This window comes from Chiloscyllium plagiosum, unplaced genomic scaffold (genome assembly GCF_037043375.1).
Source record: "Chiloscyllium plagiosum isolate Xiang-an unplaced genomic scaffold, Cpla_swu_hap1 HiC_scaffold_10, whole genome shotgun sequence".
In the NCBI taxonomy this organism is placed as follows: domain Eukaryota; kingdom Metazoa; phylum Chordata; class Chondrichthyes; order Orectolobiformes; family Hemiscylliidae; genus Chiloscyllium; species Chiloscyllium plagiosum.
Window position 1 is genome coordinate 79,250,188 of NW_028270148.1, and position 25,266 is coordinate 79,275,453.

General features: G+C 41.6%; 1 protein-coding gene and 1 long non-coding RNA gene across 5 annotated transcripts in view; one reads left to right on the forward strand and one right to left on the reverse strand.

The window, feature by feature from the left end:
- Positions 1–1,413: 1,413 nt before the first annotated feature.
- On the reverse strand, positions 1,414–4,090 carry LOC148148988 (uncharacterized). Its single transcript, XR_015758481.1, has 2 exons — positions 3,548–4,090; positions 1,414–3,136 (listed from the first exon to the last, which is right to left on the reverse strand). It is a non-coding gene; the product is annotated as an uncharacterized LOC148148988 (long non-coding RNA).
- The window catches only part of pgm3 (phosphoglucomutase 3), a 153,006-nt gene continuing 131,159 nt past the window's right edge, over positions 3,420–25,266 (forward strand). For 2 of the 4 annotated variants that reach the window (XM_087991497.1, XM_043696208.2), the window contains exons 1-2: positions 3,486–3,550; positions 7,056–7,262. In XM_087991497.1, coding sequence (XP_087847623.1) covers positions 7,229–7,262 — 34 coding nt within the window. In that variant the 5' untranslated portion in view covers positions 3,486–3,550; positions 7,056–7,228. Of the gene's footprint in view, positions 3,551–7,055; positions 7,263–25,266 lie in introns of all 4 variants that reach the window. The other 2 variants (XM_043696211.2, XM_043696212.2) reach the window with 2 other exon arrangements.

Genomic DNA, 25,266 nt, shown 5'->3' on the forward strand with positions numbered 1-25,266 from the left:
ACTTTAGCAAGATCTTTGACAAAGTACCGCATGGTAGATTGATGAGTAAGGTTAAATTTTGCAGGATCCCGAGAGAGTTGGCCAATTTGATACAAAATTGGCTTAAAGGTAAAAGGCAGAGGTTAGTGGTACAGGCTTGTTTTTTTCGACTGGAGGTCTGTGACCAACAGTGTGCCACAGGAATCGGTGCTGGGTCCACTGTTATTCATTATTTATATGAATGATTTAGATAAGAATTTAGGACGTATGTTTAGTACGTTTGTGGATAACACCAAGATTGATGGTGTAATGGACAATGATGAAAGTTATGTGGGAATTTATCAAATGGACCAGTGGTCTGAGGAATGGCAGATCGAGTTTAATTTAGATAAATGTCAGGTGTTGAATTTTAGTTGGTCAAACCAAGGCAGGACCTACACAGGGCCCCAATGAGTGTTGTAGAACAAAGTGATCTCACAGTACAAGTTCATAGCTTTGAAAGTGAAGTGAAGAAGGCTTTCCCTGTGCTTGTTTTCATTGATCAGAGGATTGAGTATAGGAATTGGGACGTCTTGTTGCAGCTGTACAAGTTGTTATATCTGGAGTACTGCATGCAGTTTCTGATTGCCCTACTATAGAAAGAATATTATAAAACTAGAAAGATTGCAGAAAAGATTTATTAAGATACAATCTGTACTAGAAGATATAACTTATAAGGAGAGGTTAGATAGGCTGGGACCTTTTCCCTGCAGTATAAGTGGTGACCTTATAGAGGTATACAAAATGATGAGAGGCACAGATAAGATAGACATCTTTATCCCGTGGTGAGGGAGTCTAAAACTAGAGGGCATACGTTTCAGGGAGGGGGAGAGATGCTAAAGGGTCTGGAGAGGCAATTTTATCACACAGATGGTGGGTGTCTGGAATGGGCAGCCAGAAGTAGTGGTGGAAGCGAGCACAATTTCATAATTTAAGAAACATTTACACAGGTACACAGATGGGATTAGGTACACAGGGATATGGACCAAACATGGGCAACAGGGCTGGTTTAATTGTGAAAATTGGGTGGCTTGGTCAAGTTGGGCCTTTTTCCATGCTGTAGACCTTGTGACTCTATAGTTTCAGCTGGCAGCTGAACATTAAGGACACTGGTGAGCACTGGGTCATTGCATGTGATGTGTACCTGTACATGCTGATAATTCACCATCCTAGTTACACCTTCCCTTTTGAGTGTTAAAGCCCTGCTTCAGAGTTTGGATAAATCTCTCCACCTGGCTGTTTTTTTGCCAGTTGATATGGAGCCGATCTCACAATTATGATACTGTAATTTTCCAGGTAATCCTCAAACTCTTACACCACAAACTGTGGATAATTGTTACTCACGACTTGTTTGGGATTCTGTAGGGATTCTGTTAAAAATGACACAACACCAGGTTATAGTCCAACAGGTTTAATTGGAAGCACACTAGCTTTCAGAGCAATGCTCCTTCATCAGGTGATAGTGGAGGGCTCAATCGTAACACAGAATTTATAGCAAAAATTTACAGTGTGATGTAACTGAAATTATACATTGAAAAATTGATTGTCTGTTAAGCCTTTCATCTGTTAAGCCTTTCATCTGTTAGAGTACAGTGATAGTTTCACTTCTTTCATGTGTAAACTGTTAACAATGGTGATAGCTAGACAATATATTGAAGGTGTTGGCCCCCTGTGTTCTCTGTCTATGCCATGATGCTTAGATTGATTCTAACCTAAAAAGTGAGATAACGGACTTTTACATAAATTCATGCAGTTTTTGAGCTCAGAGTTCTACATGAATGCATGCAGTTTTTGAGCAAAGTACAATGTAACCCTGCAAGTACAAATTCACCCCACAAAACATATGTGTGCATGTGGGTCTTTGTCTGTCTGTGTGTGTGTCTGTCTGGGTTGGGGGTTGTGAGTATGAGAAAGTGTATGTGTGTGTATAGTTTTTTGCAGAGTGTCTTAAGTCTGTGAGGGGGTGCATGTGTGAGTGTGGGAATGTGTGTGTCTGTAAGGGTGTGTGTGGGTGTCTGTGTGCGCGTCTGTGTGGATGTGTGTCCATGTGTATGTGAGGAGAAAGTGAAGAAGGGCTTATGCCCGAAACGTCGATTCTCCTGTTTCCTGGATGCTGCCTGACCTGCTGCGCTTTTCCAGTAACACATTTTCGGCTCATGTGTATGTGAGAGTGTGTGTTTGTAGGAGTATCTGTGTGTGTGTTTAGTGGTCAGCTGTAATGTTACATGAACCCAAGGTCCCTCCCTATGGGTACCGAACTTAGCTATCAGCCTCTGCTCAGCCACTTTTCTCTGCTGCCTGTCCCGAAGTCCACCTTGGAGGATGGTCACCCGAAGGTCCGAGGCTGAATGTCCTGGACCACTGAAGTGTTCCCCAACTGGGAGGGAACCCTCCTGTCTGTTGATTGTTGTGTGGTGCCCATTCATCCGTTGTTGTGTAGCCTTTGCTCGGTTTCCCCAATGTACCATGCCTCCAGGCATTCTTGCCTGCAACGTATAAGATAGAATTTGGCTGAGTCACATGAGTATCTACCATGTACAAGGTGGGAGGTGTCCCCATGTGTAATGGTGGTATCTATGTCCACACTCTGACACGTCTTGCAGCATCTACCGTGACAGGGTTGTATGGAGTTGTCCTGAGAGCCGGGCAGCTTGCTACGAACAATGATCTGTTTGAGGTTTGGCGGTTGTTTAAAGGCAAGTAGTGGAGGTGTGGGGAAGGTCTTGGTGAGGTGCTCATCCTCATTGATAATGTGTTGCAGGTCATGAAGAACATGGCGTAATTTTTCAGCTCCTGGGAAGTACTGAACAACGAAGGGTACCCTGTCAGTTGCAGCATGTGTCTGTCTCCTGAGGAGGTCATTATGGTTCCTTGCTGTGGCACGTCGGAACTGGCGGTCGATGAGTTGAGCATCGTACCCCGTTCTTGTGAGGACATCCTTGAGTACTTCCAGGTGTCCATCACGTTCCTCCTCATCTGAGCAGATCCGGCGATCAATAATTTGCTGATTTTTAGGCAGTTCAAATCACCCCCACATCCCTGGTTCTGACACTGGATTTATTACAGGAAATGTGAAATGAAGAAGGCAGTAGACAGGTGTTTCAGGGCAAAAGGATCTCTGCGTTAATCAAATACAAATGTATAACACAAGAAATAAAAGGCAAGTGCAATAAAACAGTGAAATCAACACAGTTATACAGAGGACAGTGATTAGATACACTATTAAATTGAATACAAGTTAAACACTATTGGAACTAAATATTAGGTCTTTATCATAGAAACTATTCCTTCGGCTTCCTACCCTTAGGGTTCCCTGCTCTGTAACCACCCAACTCCCACTCCCGGTTAGCAAGGTTCGAAACTTTGGGATTTCGGAAATTAAGCTCACCACTTGGGTGAATTCGCGATCCTGAAACACAAGTGGCTGTTCCCGCTTGCCGTAGTGGGTGCTTTACTGAGGATTATAGACGGTGTAGGCCTTCAGGCTGCGTTGAGTCCGCTGATGCAGTAGGATTCGTATTGGAATTACCTGGTGAGTATTTGATTCTTCTTATAATCTGGTGATTATTGTGAGCTGGTTTTCACCTCAGGATGTGCTTGAGGCCTTGTGGTGCCGGTCAGGTCGGTAGTTTTCGGGGGTTGCACCGCTGGTTTCCCTGGCAAGGAACAGGCCTGTGTCGGTATGTCTCGTTTCTCAGAGCGTTAACTATCTGTGATCCTTCTCCTGGTGGTAGCTGTGGGGAATAACTCAAATGAGGAGGGCCTACATTATACAAAATTGCATGCCATTTACCTCCCCATCACATCTGGTTTCCTACAATAATCGCTTTGTTGTTTCTTCTGTAATGATTTGGAGGTGCCGATGTTGGACTGGGGTGGACAAAGTTAAAAATCACACAATTCCTGAGGAAGGGCTTATGCCCGAAACGTCGATTCTCCTGCTTCTTTGATGCTGCCTGACGTGTTGCGCTTTTCCAGCAACACATTTTTCAGCTCTGATCTCCAGCATCTGCACCCCTCACTTTCTCCTAAAAATCACACAATACCCGGTTATAGTCCAACAGATTTATTTGGAAGTAATAGCTTTCGGAGCCCTGTTCCTTCATCAGGTGGTTGTGAAATATAAAATCCGAAGACACAGAATTTAGAGCAAAAGTTTACAATCCAGCTCTTTTCAATATATCATCTCAGTTGCACCACACTGTAAACGTTTACTCTAAATTCTGTCTTCCGATTTTATACTTCACAGCTACCAGATGAAAGAGCAGTGCTCCGAGAGCTAGTGCCTCCAAATAAATCTGTTGGACTATAATCTGGAGTTGTGTGATTTTTAACTTATGTGATGAATTGGTCTTCCTGATTATTAGAGTAGGTGTTTGTGATTAAATATCCATTGAAGTTGGAGGTCTTGAATTTGTCAGGGGCGAAAGTGAGGACTGCAGATGCTGGAGATCAGAGTCAAGATTAAAGTGGTGCTGGAAAAGCCCAGCAGGTCAGGCAGCATCCGATGAGCAGGAAAATCAACATTTCGGGCAAAAGCATCGATTTTCCTGTGTCTTGGAATTTGTAGAGACTCCATGTTGTCTGAATTCAGTTTGTCATAAAGGTTTGATCATTGTTCTTGTAGAGTAGACCTGACAAAGGAGCAGCACTTCAAAAGTTTGTACTTCTAAATAAACCTGTTGGACTATAACCTGGTGTTGTGTGATTTTTTTTTAACCTTGTGGAGCTGAGATGTGAACAGGTGTCCCCAGTTTCTAGACTAGCAGCATAGCTCAGCTGCTAGTTTTATTTTTGTTAAGTTTAATTTTGAAAAACAATCTCCAAGATTCTGGTAGAAGCCCAGAATGGTGAGGAATCTTCTCAAAGCAATTGAGATTTTTGCTTAACCCTACAATTCTGAAACTTGGCAAATATTTCATCCAGGATAAAGTGAGGACTGTAGATACTGGAGATCAGAGTTGAGAATGTGGTGCTGGAAAAGCACAGCAGGTCAGGCAGCATCTGAGGAGCAGGAGAATTGACGTTTTGGCACAAGCCCTTCATTCATCCAGTAGGGCTATCGTTGCTCCTGCTGATACTGACTTCATTACCACCACCATGGGCCATTTAGAATGGGCATCCAGATTAATAGCATCTGTTCCTCTATCAGTCAATGTAAATCCACTGCCATAGTGTTTGAGGCCATTGCTATGGTTAAAGGGCTGGCAACGGTGCCACCTTTCTTACTAAAGCACAGAATTTGCATGATCCCACTTCCTCCTCAATCTGGAAGTGCACGTTCTGCCACCAAAAATAGCTCCTGGCTATCTCTTTCATTTGCACTCCACCAGAGTGCCTTTGGTGCATTTATTCTAGCACCATTCCTCTTAATGGGAGAGGAATAACAATTCTCTTTCTCCACATTAAACATCTGATAGCGATAATTCCCACCTCTGGACAGGTAAGAGCATAATTCTGGACAGTTTCCATGACTGGTCCTCTCTCTCAGGACCAAGTCCATTTCTCAGCTCAAAAGCGGGACATTCCAAGTAGTGTTCAGCACCCTGACCTGCTGACACCAGAACTTTGTGGTCCCAGGAAAGGTGCATAATTTTCAGGCTCTAATCAGCAATATCTTTATTTCCTGGTAGTGGTAGACTTGACAGAGCATCTGGATTGTCCTGCTTTTCCACCTGTCTATATTTGATTTCATATGAGTGCCCATCTGTTTAGGTGTGCTGCTGTCATTAATGGAATCCCTGTATACGGTCAAATTTGGAGATTAGAGGCCTGTGGTCGGTCAAATGCATGAAGTGCCTGCCATAACAGAAATGCATAAACATCTTTACACCAAACACAATGTTTAATCCTTCTTTTTGATCTTGGGCATAATTCTGCTCCGTCTTTGTTTTAAAGGCTTGCCTCACATTCCTGTGCATATTTCCGTGGCCAACCTTTTCCTAGCAACCAATGCAGGAGCTTTAACACATTTGCCAGATTTTTAAAAATAGAATCCCTACAGTGTGAAAACAGGCCCTTTAGCTCAACAAGTCCACACTGACCCTCCGAAGAGTAACCCACCCGGACCTATTCCCCTACGTTTATTTCTTTATGAATCAAGTGAGCTGTCTGAATCTGGAGAATTGTGAATGGTGACATTGAGACTGTACACCTTTAAAACTGAATAACCCGTTGGGAACATGAGAATATTTTCAATGCAGCATGCTGTTTATTTCATCTTTATTTATTAGTGTTGGAAATCATAGTTGATGTTTGAGGGAATATGCACCTGCAATATTAGAACTCTCAGACGATCTCGGTCAACATGGGTGCTGCCTCAGCTGTTTGACTAGAAGGGCATTACAGCTACACCCAATCTAAGATGAACTTGCCTTTATAATTGACAAGTCCCAAGAAAATTCTCTGGTCATGGGGCCTCCATTTTTTTGGACGCCTTGTTTAGTCCTTTGCTATTGATTACATGGCCCATGTGTTCTGCAGAGTCTTTAAACAAATCTCACAATCTATTTAGGGATCCCTATTGATTTTTCAATCACTCCTTGTTGGAGGATCCAGTAATCAAAATATTACCTAGGTAACATTGGACCCCTGGAAACCCATTTAATATTTGATATGTGGCCCTCTGCCGGCACTGATGTGATGCCAAAAGGACATTGCTTGTAGCAAAAAAGTCCCTTGTTTCTCACCATTGTCCACAGTGACAGTCACTCCTTTGTGACCTCATCTGTAAGTAGCCCTGCAACTGATCAACTTTTAAAAATCTTTTCCCTCTTCCACTGGATAGATCTTCTATGAGTGGAAGGGGGCTTTAATTTGCACCACCAATCCTCATTGTTTTTAAGACCAGAATGATTGGAGTGGCCCATTCACTGGTGGTTAGTAGTCCTGGTTTTTCTTCCTCAACATTCACTAGTTTCAGTGCTGCCTCCACATTAGGCTGGATAGCATAAGGTACCAGATATGCCTTCAAACTGTTAGGATCAAGCCTCTAGCTTCACCTATAATTTAATTTTGATGCCTTTCATTTTCCCCAGGGTTCCTTTGAAGACATATGAAGGCATGTCCAGGATCTCATCTTGGCATCTGCCAAGCTATTAACCACACCTCAGTTCAACTTTAATTTTTGCAACCAGCTATGTCCAAATAATGCCTTTGAAAATGTAATGTGGAAATTCTGTACATTGGTTCCTTCATTGTACTTTTGCCAATGTGTAGCCCTCCAGTGCCATCATTTTCTCCAGGTAAGTTTGTAGTGAAATCTTTTATGGTTTCAATGGTAATGCCCTTAACTTCTCCCTGTATACCAATTGGGAATAAAAGACACTTCTGCACCCATATCTATTTCCATTTTTAGGTCTTCCCTCTATTTTTGGAAGAACCCAGAAGCGATCAGCTTCACCCGATACTAACAGTATGTTTAACCGTAACTCCACTAACTCTGGGCCTACAACTTCTACTGCACACTCAGCTGATTCCTTGTCTACAACCTGGCTGGCAACATGTACATTATACTTGCCGTCTGACTCATCTCCTGAACATAATTCTCAGATTATGCTCCCTAGTTCCAGAATACCCAATTAATGGAAGTAGTTTATCTATCCTGTCTTTTCCTGTTATTATCTTTGAAGACTTCCATCAGACCACTCCTTAACCTTCTGAATTCTGGAGAAAATAGACCTAATTTGTATAATCTCTCCTCATAGATTAACCCCTGAAGTCCAGGTATCATTCTTGGAAATCTATTTAGGAGAAAGTGAGGACTGCAGATGCTGGAGATCAGAGCTGAAAATGTGTTGCTGGAAAATCTAATTATTTTCCGTCCAAGACCACTATCTCCTTCCTAAGATGTGGTGCCCAGATCTGCTCACAGTACTCGAAGTGGGGTGTTACCAGGGTTTTGCATAACTGAAGCATGGTTCTGCATTTTAAAAACTTCAATTACAGAATGAGGGTATCACTGGTTAGGTCAGTGTTTATTGCCCACACCAGAAGCTAGTTAAGAGTCAACCACATTGCTGTGGCTCTGGAGTCACTTTTTTAAATTAATTCATGAGATGAGGGCATCGTTGGCTAGGCTAGCATTTTTATTGCCCATCCCTAATTGCTCAGAGGGCAGTTAAGAGTCAACCTCATTGCTGTGGGTCTGGAGTTGCAATGTAGGTCAGACCATGTAAGGATGACAGTTTCCTTCCCTAAAGGACATTAATGAACCTTTGGGATTTTCTGACAATTGACAATGGATTCATGGCAACCACTAGATTCTTAATTCCAGATGCCATGGTGGGATTTGAACCCGGGCCCTCAGAATATTCCCTGGATTTTTGGATTAACAGTCCAGTGATAATAGGACATTGCCTCCCCGTATTGTTGGCCAGACCAGGTAAGAATGGCAGTTTTCTTTCCCAAAGGACATTAATGGACCAGATAGCTTTTTCTTGATAATCGACAATGGTTTTATGTTCCTTATTAGATTTTTAATTTCAGATTTGTGTTGAATTCAATTTCCACCATCTGCCTTTTCAGGATTTGAGCTGGGTTCCCCAGAATATTACCTGGGACTCTGGTTCAACACTCCAGTGATAATGATACTAAGCTATTGCCATCCTTGTGGTCAAGTCCTCTTGACAAAACGGCTAGCATTCCATTAGGTTTCTTGATTATTTTCTTCCCCTGTTCAAGACATTTTAACGATCTATGCACCTGCACCCCCAAATCTCTTTAGAAGTCAGTTGTCTAAGGCAAAGTAATTATTCATAATGTCTGCCATTTCACCATAGTTATTGTCGATATCCCCACTTTCAGTCTTTATACCATCTAGAAAGTACCTTTTTTGGTCATACTTGCTTCCACTGAATTCCATCTGCCACAGTTTTGCCCCTTCATTTCATCTATCCCTTTGTAATTTTATACTGTCATCTGCACTGTCTGCAATGTCACTTAACTTCACATCATTAGGAAATTTGGATATATGTCTTTCTATGCTATTATTCAAGTTGTTATTAATTGAGGTTTCCCATTGATCTTAATGAGATACCACTGGTCACATCTTGCTATTTTGAGTACCTTCCCATTATCCCTACTTTGTATTACCTGCCACTCAACCAATTTCCCAGCCTTACCAGTAATTTACCCTCGATTCCAAGGACTTCTACCCTAGTTACAGACTTTTACATGGAATGTTAGCAAAAGCCTTCTGGAAGTCCGCATAAGCAACATCTGTAGGCAGTTCCCTATCCACTATCTTAGTCAGCTGTTCAAAAAACTCAAATGTTTGACAAGCATGATTTACCTGTCATTGATCCATGCTGGCTGTCCCTAATTAATTGAAACTTTTCAAGATGTTCAGTTACCCCATCCTTGATTATAGATTCCAGCAATTTCTCACCAAAGATGTTAAGCTACTGGTCTGTAATTCCCTGGTTTTCTTATGTTTCCCTTTTGTCAAATCATGTTTTTCCCTCAATCCCTCATGTTTAACTTTTCGTAGTTTTTGTTGTTCAGATTTAAGACCCTAGTTTCAAAGCAAATAACGTTGCATCTAACCATCAAGTAAAACTTGACCATATTACAGTCAGTTTGGTGAGTAAATGTGCCTGGCTTGCATTTCTGCATTGGACACACCCAAATCTAGAACCCACAGCTCTTTGAACAGTTAGAATTTTGTTAGGTACTCTGTGTCCTAATTTAAAATAGTAAATTTTGTGGACATTGTCTGCTTACCAGCGCACATTGTCTTCACCACTGTCTGACACTATAATCAAGCAAGACATTGGCCTCCAGCCCTCTCCACTTCGGATCTCAGCCGCACAACTCCATGCCTCCGGCCCACTTCCCTCCGGCTCTCAGCTGCTCCACATTGCAACAAGTTTCTGGCCCTTTCTGGTTGTCGGTCGCTGTGCACCTATCACCCTTTTCACTTTAAAAGTGTGTCCCCTTCTTCTTGACGTTTTGACTAATGGGACACAGATTCAGAGTTGGGGGGGTGGGGGGTGGGGGGGGGGGGGGGGAGGGGAGGGAGTTGGTGTTTAAAAGAGATGTGCAAGGCAAGCTTTTCACATAAAGTGTGGTGAGTGCCTGGAGCAGGCTGCCAGAGGAGGTGGTGGAAGCAGACACAATAGCAGTATTCAAGAAGCACCTGAATGAATATTTGAATACGAAGGGAATGGAGGGAGCCAAATCCTTTAAGTGAAAACAGTTTTAATACGGAAGGGCCAAATGTGTCGGTGCACACTTGGAGGGCTGAACAGCCTGTTCCTGAGCCAGATTGATCTTGACTTATCTGTTCTAAGAGAGTAGCTGCTTTCTATTCTCCATGTCTCTCATAATCTTATACACTTCTATAGGGACCCCCCCCAACATACTCTATTCCAAAGAAAACAACCTAAGTTTATCCAATCTCTCTTCATAGCTGAAATGTTCCATCCCAAACAACATCCTGTTGAATCTCCTCTGTAACTCCTCCAGTGCAATCACATTGTTCCTATTGTGTGAAGAGAACTGCACATAGTATTCCAGCTGTGGTTTAACCAAAGCTCTATAGAGCTCCATTATAACCTCCCTGCTCTGCTAATCTATGCCTCAGTTGATAAAGGCAAGCATCCCGTAAGCTTAACTTCCCTATTTACCTGTCCTACCATCTTCAAGGATCAGTGCACAAGCATCCTAATAACCCTCTGAGCTTTCTGGTGTCTTGCCCTTTATTGAATACTCTGTTGTCTTATTGCTTCTTCCAGAATGCATCATGTCACATTTATCAGCATTAAATACCATCTGCCCATCTGACCAATCCATCTATATCTTCTTGTAACTGAAGATTTGCCTCCACACTATTAGCCAACAGCCAACCTTTGTGTCATCGACAAACTTATCAGCCCCCACATTCTCATCTGCATCATTTATGAATTTCACAAACAGGGTCCCAGCACTGATCCCTGCGGAACAATGGTGTCCAGTTACACAAATAACCTTCTGCTACCATCCTTTGTCTTGTGCCACTAAGTCAATTTTGGATCCAAATTGCCAAGCAACTGTGGATTCCATGAGTTTTAATTTCTTTACCAGGATGTGGTTGAAAGAATGTGAAAGGTTGAAAGTGTTCCATGCCCATCTGCTTTTGAAAGAAAAACGATACAGATATTACAACGGGGAGAGGTATTCAATAATATTGACATAATCAAAGGCTACGTATTAAGGGATTTAATATCTTTCAATGTACATAAATCTGAGACATGGTTGAAATGGCTGTGATGGGTACCAAGAGTTATTTTCTTTGAAACAAAGGAGGAGTGTGGGTCTGGATGGAATGCTGTTCTGAGGGTTGATGTGGACTTGATGGGCCAAATGGCATGCTTCCACACTGTAGGGATTGTGTGATTCTATGAAAAGTAAGAATACAGTTTAACTTAAAAATGGACTTCAAAAGCTTCAATAAATATGTACGAAGGAAACGTTGGCTAAGACACGTGGATCGATTAAAGATAGAGTGAGGAATAGAGAAGTGTTTGAGAAACTAAATGATTACCTTGTGTTATGACATGGGGTAAACTCTTCTGCTAATTTAAACCAGACACACAGAAAAACTCACTTCGTGCCGTAATCTGTTAAATTTCGAGTGGTGAAGAACTATCCCAAATATCACTATTTAAAGAAAAACTGTAACAATTTTAATCTTTAAGTCCAAATGAGAACATTAAATAACAATTATTTATAACTCCTTTCTCTTAAACCTATTTTTACCTCCCACTCTATAATACGGGTCCGATAAATTCCCTCTTACATTTACAGCAAATCGATTCGGATGTTGAACTTCCTCTGTAGATTCCTCTAGGCTGTCTTCAGTCTTCTGCTGCACAACGTTCTGATTGGCGGTACCTTTCAGAGAGCTATTCTGCTGGCAGTCTGTTGGTGCTTGGCTGCTCTTTGCTTTTCTCTCCAACTGTTCAAAATGCCTGATTTTATATACCCCAAAACATTGGACCTGCTCATCCAAAACAGTAAAATTCAAATTCAATTGGATTTTGGTATCTGGGGCATAATTTAAACTGATTGGCCAAATTTGAATTTGTTGTGTCCATGACAATGCAGCTCCAGCGATATGTTTCACAGCCAAATGTTACATTTTTAAATTTTTCAGTACACTCTGTGCCAGCCAGAAGTTTCAGCTCCTTTAAAATTACAGTGCAAATCTACAACTTCATAACACTTGTGCCCATTATTACTCTGGAATACATAAGAAATCTTGCTAAATTGGAAGTCCAAGTGGCTAGAAAGAGGTGTTGAATGAAATTATTATAAGCAAAAGAAATTAACTGGAAAAATTAATGAGATGGGAAGTTGATAAATCTCCAGGATCTAATAGTCTGCATCCCAAACTATTGAAGGAGTTGGTAATAGGAGGAATCAAAGCCTTGGTAATCATCTTCCAAAACTGTATAGATTCTGGAATGATTCCTGCAGATGGTAAGCTTACAGTTGTCATCCCACTATTTGAAAAAGAAAGAAGAGAAAAACAGGGAACTGTAGACCCTTTAACCTTGTCATTTGTAGAGAAAATGCTACGATCCATCATAAAGGACATGATAAAAGGACTTTTGCATGAAAAAGATTTGATTGGGTACCGTTAGCATAGGTTTATGAATGGAAAATCCTGTTTGACAAATTTAAGATCTTTTGAAGACATTGCGAACCATCTTAGTAAAGAGAGTCAATGTGGTATACTTGGATTATCAGAAGGCTCTTCATAAGATTCCCTAGAGGAGGGAAATTAAAGCACATGGCAAAGGTGGAAATGTGCTGCGTGAATTAGGAATTGTCTAACAGACAGAAAACTGAGAATAAGAATACATGTCTTATCTCATATTGGCAGACTGTGATTAGTGGGATATTAGGAGAAAGTGAGGACTGCAAATCTGGAGATCAGAGCTGAAAATGTGTTGCTGGAAAAGCGCAGCAGGTCAGGCAGCATCCAAGGAGCAGGAGAATCGACGTTTCGGGCATGAGCCCTTCTTCAGGGTAGTGGGATATTGCAAGGATCAGTAATTTGGGCCCCAGTGATTCATGATACGTTTCAATAGTTTTGATAAAAAGTGTTTCCAAATTTGCACATAACACAAGCCTGAGCAGGAATGTGTATTGAGTAAGATGTAAACCATTTTTGAGAGAATTTCAACAGGGCTTAGTAAATGGGTAAGAGCTTGGCATATGCAATACAGTGTTGAAAAAATGTGAGGTTATCTTCTTTGGTAGGAAGAACAGATATGCAGAGTATTTCTTAAGTGGTCAGAGGTCAGAAGTTGTAGATGCGAAAAGGGACCTGGGTGTCCCTGTCATTAAGCCACCGAAGGCTGATATGTTATTAGGACGTTATTAGGAAGGTTATTAGGAAGGTTAAAGAAATCTATATGTAATCTGTTGTTTTTTGCATTTCTCAGATTTGCCTACGTGTTTGCTCTTTCATTTCTCTGTTGTGGTTGGGAATCTATGTAAATTTCTAGGAGTATAATTTGTCCTTTTTTGGTCTTCAGTTAATCCATACATGATAAAATGCTTCTTCTTTAGAGCTATAATTGCTGTTTTGATCAGTATTGCAACCATTCTTTTTATTTGCCTATCTTTGTCTGAAAACCTTACGAGCAGAAATGTTGAGCTACCATTTGTCTTTTATTTTCAGCCTTGTCTCAGTAATAACCATAATATCATGTATTCCAAGATAATCTGAGCTCTATTTATATGACTTATTTCCTAGACTAATTATATTGGAAGTATATACCGAACAGTACCTAATAAACTTCATTGTCTACTCTTTTCTTCCTTTGCCTTCTGCATGCTTGTATATAATTATGTTGAACATGCATGTCTTCCAATTCTAGCATTTAGAACATAAGAACTAGGAGCAGGAATAGGCCATCCGGCCCTTCGAGCCTGCTCAGTCATTCAATAAGATCATGGCTGATATTTTCATGGATTCAGATCCACTTACCCGCACTCTGACCGTATCCCTTAATTCCTTTATTGTTAGAAAAATAAAATCCACCTTAGCTTTAAAAACATTTACTGAAGTAGCATCAACTACTTCACTGGGCAAGGAAATCCATAAATTAACAGCTCTCTGGGTGAAGACGTTCCTCTCAATTCATCCTAAATCTGCTCCCTCGTTTTGTCTTAGTTTCACTTGCCAATGGAAATATCCTTTCTACTTCTACCTCATCTATTCCTTTCATAGTTTTATATGTTTCTATAAGATCCCACCCCCCATTATTCTGAATTCCAATGAATATAATCCCAATCTATTCAGTCTCTCCTCATAAGCCAACCCCGTCAACTCTGAAATCAACCTAGTGAACCTCCTCTGCATCCCCTCCAGTGCCAGTACATTCTTTCTCAAGTAAGGAAAACAAAACTGCACACAGTATTCCAGGTGTGGCCTCACCAGCACCCTATACAGCTGCAGCGTAACCTTACTGCTTGATAAACTCAATCCCTTTATCAATGGTGGACAAAATTCCATTTGCTGGCAGACCAATCTCTGTGATTGATGCAGAAGGACACCCAGGTCCTTCTGCATAGCAGCATGCTGCAACTTTTTACCATTCAAGTAATCATCCTGTTTGCTGTTACTCCTACCAAAATGTATGACTTCACATTTATTAACATTGTGTTCCATCTTTTGCCAGACCTTTGCCTGCTCACTCAAAGTATCTATGTTCCTCTGCAGATTTTCACAGTGCCGCTCATCTTAGTGTCATCTGCAAACGTAGACACCTTACACGTGGTCCCAACTTCCAACTCATGTATATGAATTGTAAATAATTGCAGTCCCAACACCGATCCCTGAGGCACACCACTAGTCACTAATTGCCAGCCAGAATACCACTCATTTATCCCCGCTCTTTGCTTCCTATTAGTCAACCAATTCTCTCTCCATGCTAATATTTTACCCCTGACGCCATGCACCCTTGAAGGATTTTTGGAAATCCGGGTACACCACATTGTCTGGCTCCCCATTGTCCACCTTGCTCGTAATGTCTTCATAGAATTCCAAAAGATTTGTCAAGCATGAAATGCCCTTCATGAACTCATGCTGCATCTGCCCAATGGGACACTTTCTACTGGCATGCCTTGCTATCTCTTCCTTGATAATACACTCAAGCATCCTCTCCACTGCAGAGGTAAAGCTAACCGATCTATAATTCCCCATCTTATGTCTACCTCCCTTTTTAAACAGTGGCGTCATATTTCCTATTTTCCAATCTTCTGGGACTGCCCCAGAGTTCAGCGAATTTTGGAAAATTACCGCCAGTGCACCTGCTATTTCTCCCGCCATCTCTTTGAATACCCTGTGATGCATTCCATCAGGGCCAGGAGACTACCTTCACCTATTTGTCAATTACTGGCATTTTATTAGTGCCTTCCACTGTGAAGACTGATACAAAATACATTTTCAATGCCTTGGCCATTTCATCATAAATTCCCCTTCACATCCTGTAAAGGGCTAATATTTACTTTAGCCACTCTTTTTCATTTTATATATTTGTAGAAACTTTTGCTATCAGTTTTTATATTCTGTGCTAGTTTTTTCTCATGTTCTATCATACTTTTCTTTATAGCTCTTTTTTTGTGGCTTTTTGATCTTTAAAGTTTTCCCAATCTTCTAGTTTTATGCTGTTTTGAACACTTTGTATGCCTTCTCTTTCAATTTGGTAGCCTCCTTTAGTTCCTTGGATACCAATGGAAGATTACCCCTTTTCTTACAGTCTTTCCTTTTCACTGGAATATACTTTTGCTGAGCACTTTGAAAAATTGCTTTGAAAATCCTCCACTGCTTGTCAACTGTCCCACCGTAAAATCTTTGTTTCCAGTCTACTTTAGCCAAGTCCTCCCTTTCTATTGTAGACCTCTTTGTTCAAGCACATTGGATTTTATCTTCACATTCCCCACTAATATTCTCAATTCAACCATACGGTGATAACTCCTGCTAAGAGGATCCCTAACTATGAGGTTATTAGTTATTTCTGTCTCATTACCCAGGACCAGATCTAGGATAGCTGCTCTCTCATTGGTTCCATTACATACTGTTCAAGAAAACTATCACTCAACAAACTCCTTCTCGAGGCTACCCTGACTGAGCTGGTTTGACCAACCTACATTTAGATTAAAATCCCCCATGATAATTGCTGAACTATTTTTACAGGCATTAATAATTTCTTTATTTATTGTCAGCCCCAATGTGATGTTATTATTTGGTGGCCTATACACTATACCTATCAGTGACTTTTTTCTCTTAGAGTTGCTAATTTCCACCCAAATGGATTTAACCTCATTCTCCATAGAACCAATATCATCTCACAGCACTGTCCTGCTGTTGCCCTTGAGTATCAGAGCTACACCACCTCCCTTACATTCCTTTCTGTCCTTCCAAATAGTCTGGTACCACTGGATATTTAACTCCCAGACGTGGCCATCCTGTAACCAACTCTCCGTAATGGCTATCAAATCGTATTCATTCGTGATGATTTGTGCTGTTAACTCATCAACCTTATTACGAATGCTAAGAAGAATTCAGGTAAAATGTCTTTGTCCTAGCTTTCTTACGCTCATGATTTCCCAACATCTCAAATAATATCTCCTGAGTTATCCTTCATAGAAGAAGTTAGTTTATAGAATCCATACCGTGTGGAAACAGGCTGTTTGGCCCAACAAGTCCACACTGATCCTCCGAAGAGAAACCCACCCAGTCCCATTCCCCGACCCTAATATCCTACATTTACCCCTGACTAATGCACCTAACCTACACATTCCTGAGCACTATGGGACAATTTAGCACAGCCAATCCACCCTTACGTGCACGTCTTTGGACTGTGGAAGGAAACTGGAACACCCGGATTAAACCCAAGTAGACACAGGGAGAATGTGCAGACTCTACAGAGACAGTCACCTGAGGCTGAGTTACCGTGCCACCCGAAAGCCACCGCGTGCCACCTTCCTTTTTGCTTCTTTCATAGCCTGCCTTGAACTTTAACCTTCCTGCACACATGCTAACCTGCTGCTTACCTTTTTATTTACTATCATACTCCCTGTCGCTTTCCCCTTCCCTTCGCCCCCATATTCTCTTATTTGACCTTTCTGAATTTATTCTCATGTTCCCATCCCTCAGTCAAGCTAGTTTAAATCATTACTATATTGTCTGGTTCCTTTCCAGCTTGTATAGCTCACATCTCCCCAAACACACAATCATTTGTTCTATGTTCATATTTCTGTAGCATGTGTCGGAGCGTAATTGGGAGGTTTTGCTTTTCAATCTCTCTTCAATCCCTGAACCCTGCCTTCAGAGTCTCGCCCTCCTCTCTGCTCAAATCATTGATACTAAGGGGCAGCATGATGTCTCAGTGGTTAGCACTGCTGCCTCACAGCACCAGGGACCTGGGTTTGATTCCAGCCTCGGGCGACTGTCTGTGTAGAGTCTGCACATTCTCCCCGTGTCTGCGTGAGTTGACTCTGGGTGCTCCAGTTTCCTCCCACAATCCAAAGGTTAGGTGAATTGGCCAAGCTAAATTACCCATATTATTCAGGGATGTTGGGTAAATATAAGATAATAGGGTAGGGGCATGGGTTTGGGTGGGTTAATCTTCGGAGGATTGGTGTGGACTTGTTGGGCTGAAGGGCCTATTTCCACACTGTAGGAATTCTATGATTCTATGAAGGTGTATCACCACTTCCACCCTCAATGTCCTGTGACATCTTCAAACTGAGCACCAGGGAGGAACATTCCTCTTGAATTTCAAACTCTGAGGACAGAAGACATCTCTGATGTCTACTCCCTTCCCGAATGGAGAGCGAGACAACCCTGCTGACCCCAGATACCTGCCTAGCTGTCTTTGAGTGCTTGGTAGTCATCTATTTCGTTTCTGATTGCACTCTCTTGAGCTGCTGAGTAATCAAGTCAGGAAATGTATAATTTATAAATCTGTCAACCCTGCAGATACACAAATGTGACTTTAGCTGTCAGTCGAATTCCAAAATCTGTGATTAGAGCTGCTTTTGCTGGTGATACTTTATGCATAGTCATCCAGACTGCAAGAATGTCTAAGAGTCCCACAGGGCATGGATTTGCATTTCATGGGGCTGAGTTGCATTGCCATGCCTTTTGTGGGAGGCAATGGCAATATCACTGAGCTATTATTCAAGAAGAGGCCCAAGCTAATGCTCTGTAGACATAGGTTCATATTCCACTACAGCAGCTGCTGGAATTTTAAATGCACTCAGTTAATCTGGAATTGAAAACATGAGTCAGTAATGGTAACATAAACTATCATCAGTTGTTGTTAAATAATAATCTGATTTCCTTATGTTCTTTTAGGGAAAGGGATCTGCTATCTTTCCTGACCTGGTCTACTCGTGCTCCACACCCAAAGCAATTTATTTGACTCTTAACTGCCTTCTGAAACACTGAGCAAGTCAGTCTTTTCAAGGGCGGTCAGGGAAGTGCAACAAATGTTTGCCAGCAATGCCCATATCCTATAAAACCCTATGAAGTCAGCCATTCAACCAAGAGAGTCTGTTCTGTCATTTGACCACACGATGACTCATCTGGTAATCCTCAACTCTACTTCAAAGCCTTATCCCCATAACTTTTGATTCTCTTACTGATTGATTAAAATCTGTCAATCACAAACCTTAAGTATATTGATCTTCTATAAATTCAGTAAGTCTCTCAGATGGTGACCCCTGACTTGGACATTATGATGCCTGATCTTAGATTCCCCTACAATGTGGAACATGGCATAAAGAACACAAAATGTGCAACAGTATTGTTAACTAAACCAAATACCCAGAAAAGATCGCCTTGCCTCGTAATCTGTTAAAATATGGGTAACAGAGAATTCCCAAATTCTACTATTTGAAGAAAAATAACAATTTATTTTCATAACTCTAATAGTGAAAACTAAACAACAACTATTCACAAATCTAAGCCCCCATTTTTTTAGAGACTACTTTCTATCTGACCCCAACTCTATAAAAAATACGCTGTTCCAATAACACACTTATTAAATATTAAAGTAACTTAATCTCAAGACCACACAGTCTCTGTCTTCCCTACTGCTGCTGATATCTCTGGGTTATCTTCTTTCTATTTTACTGCAAATAGGTTTCACATGAAAAGATATCTTTGGAGAGTGTTTTCAGATTTCTTTGAGAGCAAGATTTTAGATGGGCTGTTAACTCTCTGGCTCTTTAGCAGTTGCTTCCTGTTCGATGGCAGTTGCTCTCCCTCTAATTTTCAAAATACTGGGTTTATGTATCCCCCAAGACACATTATATGCTTATACCATTGGTTTCCTGGTATCAAAACAATAAAATTCAAAATCCATTGGCTTCTGGTATGCTGGACATAATTTAAACTAAGCAAATCAGAGCAGGACTTATACACTTAATGGTAAGATCCTGAAGAGTGTTACTGAGCAAAGAGACCTTGGAGTACAGGTTCATAGTTCCTTGAAAGCAGAGTCACAGGTAGATAGGATAGTGAAGAAGGGGTTTGGTATGCTTTCCTTTATTGGTCAGAGAGAGAAAGTGAGGGTTGCAGATGCTGGAGATCAGAGCTGAAAATGTGTTGCTGGAAAAGCACAGCAGGTCAGGCAACATTCAAGGAACAGGAGAATCGACGTTTTGGGCATAAGCCCTTCTTCAGGAATTGGACAGAGAGGTCATGTTGAATCTGTATAGGACATTGGTTAGGCCACTTTTGGAATACCATGTGCATATCTGGTCTCCTTATTGGAAGGATGTTGTGAAACCTGAAAGGATTCAGAAAAGATTTACAAGGATATTGGCAGGGTTGGAGGCTTTGAGCTATAGGGACAGGCTGAATAGGCTGGGGCTGTTTTCCCTGGAGCGTCAGAGGCTGAGGGGTGACCTTTTGGAGGTTTATGAAACTGTGAGGGGCATGGATAGGATAAACAGACAAGGTCTTTTCCCTTCGGTGGGGTAACTCAGAACTAGAGGGCATAGGTTTAGGATGACAGGGGAAAGATATAAAAGGGACCTAAGGGGCAATATTTTCATGTAGACGTTGGTGTGTGTGTGGAATGAGTTGCCAGAGGAAATGGAGGATGCTGGTACAATTACAGCATTTAAAAGGCATCTGAATGGGTATATGAATAGGAAGGGTTTAGAGGGATACAGGTCAAGTGCTGGCAAATGGGACTAGATTAGGTTAGGATATTTCGTCGGCATGGACGAGTTGGACTGAAGGGTCAGTTTCCGTGCTGTACGCTCTATGACTCTATGCCTTATAACTTGGTTAAATTAGAATTGTTGTCAAAACAACAAACAAAACTCAAGTATCCATTTAATAGTTAATTCATTTGGAACAGCCCGACCTTTAGCTGGCAGTTATGGCTGTACTTTAAATTCAGGAAAGGACTTTCTATCTTAAAGTAAATATACATGCTTTTGACTTCATAACAGTACACCGTAGGAAGAGGCCCTTCGGCCCACCATTATAATCTAATTCTGTCTGTGCATGTGGTCCCTCTATTCCCTTCCTATTCAAATGTCTGTCTAAATTGCTCTTAATCATATCTGCTTCTACCACCTCGTTTGACAGTGTTTCAGGCTGAGAGATATAAAAACTTGCCTGGCATATCTCCTATTTAAACTTTTCTCCTCGCACCTTAAACCTCTGCCCCCTAGAATCGACTCATAATGTTAACTTTGATTTCTGTCCATAGATGCTGGCAGACCTGCTGAGCTTTTCCAGCAATTTCTGTTTATGTTTCTGATTTACAACATCTGCACTTCTTTCAGTTTTTATTTGTTACTTCCACCCTGGAAGAAAGAGTATGACTATCGACCCTATCCGTGCCCCTCATAATTTAATGTACCTTTATCTGGTTGCACCACAGCCTCCAACATTCCAGCGAAATGATCCAAGTTTGTCTAACACTTCTCCTCATATCTAATATATTCCAATCCAGACAACATCCTGGTAAACCTCCTCTACACCATCTCCAAAACCTACATATTCTTTCTATAGTGTGGCAACCAGAACTGCTCACATTGGAGTAGATTAGGATACTGCTTAAGTGAATCGTATGCTGCCTGACATTGATAACACGAATTGCTAATTGTTATACTTAGTGCCATGGCTGATGAGAGCAAGCAAGATGTATGTCTTCCTTGTCACTTTTATCCATTGTGTTGCCATTTTCAGGAAGCTATGGATTTGGATCCCAAGATCCCTCTGTATATTAATCCTTTTAAGGGTCCTGCCATTTACAGTATATTTCTTACGTTTAATCTCCCAACATGCATCACCTCACACCTGTCTGATGATACTCAATCTGCCTTTTCTCCACCTAACTTTCCACTGGCTCTACATCTTGCTGTATTCGTTGACAAGCTTCCTCACTATCCACAATATCACCAATTTTTGCATCAGTTTAGTTTCCTAAATCTTACATATGCTTCCTTTTTCTTTTGAACTAAACTTTCAAAATCTCTTGTCATCCAAAGTTTCCAAATATTGACATCCTGATATTTCATCCTCACAGGAGCGTGCTGGTCCTGAACTCTGATCAACTGGCCTTTTAAATAAAAATCATGTAGTCGGATGGAGATTTACCCTCAGTCACCCCAAACTAATTTCTCCAGTTTCTGCCTACTACTGTTGTAATTAGCTTCCTCTAATTTAGCGCTTCCACCTAAGAATTCGTCTTGTCCTTATCTATATATATCTTAAAACTTACGCAGTTATGATCACTGTTCCTATGATGTTCCCCCACCTTTGAAAATTCGATCATATGGCCAGGCTCATTCCCAGTCCAAGGGAATAGCCTCCTGGATTCACCTAACAAATTCTGCCTTATCAAAACCTCTGCAGTAAGGGGGTCCAGGGATGATGTGCTGGCTCACTGGCTAGCGTCTGCCTCACAGTGCCAGGGACCCAGGTTTGATTCCTCCCTCGGATGTAGAGTTTATACATTCTCCCTGAGTCTGTTTGGTTTCCTGTAGGTGTTCCAGCTTCCTTCCATAGTCCAAAGATGTGCAGGTTGGGTGGATTGGTTGTGGCTAGGGTGGATTGGTTGTGGCTAGGATGGATTAGCTGTTGGAAATGTAGGGCTAAGATGGGTCAGAGTGGGATGCTCTTTGGAGGGTTGGTGTGGACCCGATAAGTCGAATGGCCTGCTTCCACACTGTAGAGATTTTATGAATATTAGGGAATTTAAAATCACCCATAATAGCGATGTTGTCGTATTTACATCTTTCCATGATTTTCCTACATATCTGTTCCTTTATCTTCCGCTGGTTATTGGGAGCCTGCACTATAACCCCATCATAGTGATTGCACCTTTCTTATTCTTAAGTTCTAACTATGTACCATGGACTTGTACATTAAAGGGAAAGGCTTAGAGGGATATGAGCCAAATTCAGGCAAGTGGGACTTGTTCAGTTTAGGATACTTGGTTGGCATGGACATGTTGGACTGACGGTCTGTTTTCTTTATGTACAACTATGACATTCTCCTGAATCGGTATTGCAACTCTCCTGTCCCTTTCTATCATGCCTGAAGCATCTAAACCTTGACACTTTTAACTGAATCCTGCTTTTCACTCAGGAGAAAGTGAGGACTGCAGATACTGGAGATCAGAGTCAAGTGTGTGGTGCTGGAAATCCTGATGAGGGGTTATGCCTGAAAAATCGATTCTCCTGCTCCTCAGATGTTGCCTGACCTGCTTTGCTTTGCCAGCACCACACTGCTCTTCTCTCAGCCAAGGTTTTGTAATGGCTATCACATTGTTGTCCCACGTACTAAGCTTATCTGGCAATTTTTGAGATGATTTGTAGTTCAGGTTGATGATAAGTATATAAGTTAGTTCGCTGAACTGAAAGGTAACATCATCAGTGAGAGTCTCCGGTGAAGCGCTGGTGGTATGTCCTGCCTCTCTATTTGTCAGTCTTGCTTTCTTAAGGTGGGTGATGTCATTTCCATTTTTTTTTCTCAAGGGAAGGTAGATAGGGTCTAAATTGATGTGTTTATTGATGTAGTTCTCATTAGAATGCTATGCCTCTAAGAATTCTCATGCGTGGATGTGTGGTATCCTTCTTTGTCTGTTACGTATGGAAGCTATTGATAGTGGATCGTGTCTTTTGGTGGCTAGTTGGTGTTCGTGTCTCCTGATGGCAAGTTTCCTGCTTGTTTGTCGGATGTAATTTTTTTAAATAGTTCTTGCATGGTATCTTGCAAATGGCGTTAGATTTGCTGATAGTATCTAATGGATCCTTTAGTTTCATTAGTCGCTGTCTAAATGTGTTGGTAGGTTTGTGGGTTGCCATAATGCCAAGGGGTCTGAGTAGTTTGGAAGTCATTTTTGATATGTCTTTGCTGTAAGGCAATGTGGCTTTAGTTTTTGGTTGCGTTGTGTCTGCTTGTTTGGGTTTGTGTCTGAGGAATTGACAGATTGTGTTTATTGGATATCTATTTTTCTTGAAAACGCTATAGTTATTTTTCGTAGTTTGTGGGTGCTGCAGTATGATGTAGCTCGTTGAAATAATGTCTTGATGCAGCTCCATTTGTGGGTGTTGGAATGATTGCTTCTGAAGTTAAGGGTTTGGTCTGTTTTTGTTGTTTTTCTGTAGATGCTGGTTTGAAGCTCTCCATTAACTGTCCGTTCAACTGTCACATCTAGGAATGGGAGTCTGTTGTCGTTCTCCTCCTCTTTTGTGAATTTTATGCCTGTCAGGATATTAGTGTTGTACGTTTCCTCTAATTTGTTCTGTTTTGTGATGACAAAGGTGTCATCCATGTAGCGGACCCAAAGTTTCAGTTGGATAGATGGGAAGGCAGCTTGTTCAAGTCTCTGCATTACTGCATCCGCTATGAGACCTGATATTGATGATCCCATGGGTGTTCTGCCTTATCTTTTATATTCCCTACTTCCAGCGTGGCACTAGCAAATCTCCCTGCAAGGATATTGGCGCACTTCCAGTTTTTGTGCAACCTGTCCTTGTACAGATCCCTCTTGCCCTGGAAGAGTTACCAACGATCCAGATATCCTCCATCAATTCATCAGCCATGCATTCAACTATATTTTGGATGTATGTTTGCTCGCTGAGTTTGGAGGTTCATTTCCAGACATTTCGTTACCTTACTAGGTAACATCTTCAGTGGGCCTCATGCGAAGCAATGCTGAAAATTCCTGTATACAGACAATGAGCAAAACTAACGTCATTTACAAAATACCGTGCAAGAACTGAAACAAAAACTACATTGGATAGTTAGGCAGAAAACTAGCCACCAGGACTAGCCACAAAAAGACATGACCCTCTCTCACTAGTATCCTCACATATGGATGAGGAAGGACACCACTTCGACTGGGACAACACATCCATCCTAGGACAAGCCAAACAAAGACATGCATGAGAATTCCTAGAAGCATGGTATTCCAACTCTATCAACAAACACATCGAGTTAGACCCCATCTACCATCCCCTGAGAAAAGGAACAGGAAGTGACTTCACCACAGGAAATAACATCACCACAGGAAATGACATCACCAACCCAAAGAAACCCAAACATATAAATAGAAAGCAGGAATTTTCAGCATTGCTTCGCCTGAGGCCCACTAAAGATGTTATCTAGTAAGGTAACGAAACGTCTGGTAATGAACCTCCAAGCTCAGCAAGCAAACCTACATCCAAAACCTCAACCTGAACTACAAATCTTCTCAAAGCTCGCTTCAACTTATTATATTCCAATTCCGGTCCACTGGCAAGTGGCACGGGAGTAATCCTGAGATTAGCCTTCGAGGTCCTGCTTTTCAGTTTTCTACCTAATTCCTTAAACTCCCATTGCGGGACTCCACTCTCTATGTCATTAATACCTATACAGACCATGACCCCTGGCTGTTGACTCTCTTTTAGAATATCCTATGCCCGCTTGATGACATCCTTGACCATGGCATTAGGAAGGGAACACACTATGCTCGATCTCAGTCGTGGCCACAGAAACATCTATCTGCTCCTGACTATGGAGTCCTCTACTTCCATACAACTACTTTGACCCACTGAGCTGTGCACCAGAGCCAATTGTGGCATCACTGACCTGGTGCTGCTTTCCCCTGACAGGCCATTTCCCCCCACCCACCCACCTGCCCCCAAACAATGTCCAAAATGATATACTTGCTTGAGAGGGAATGGACTGTCTGCTCACACTTACTCGTCTTCCTGGTGGTTATCCAATGCTTT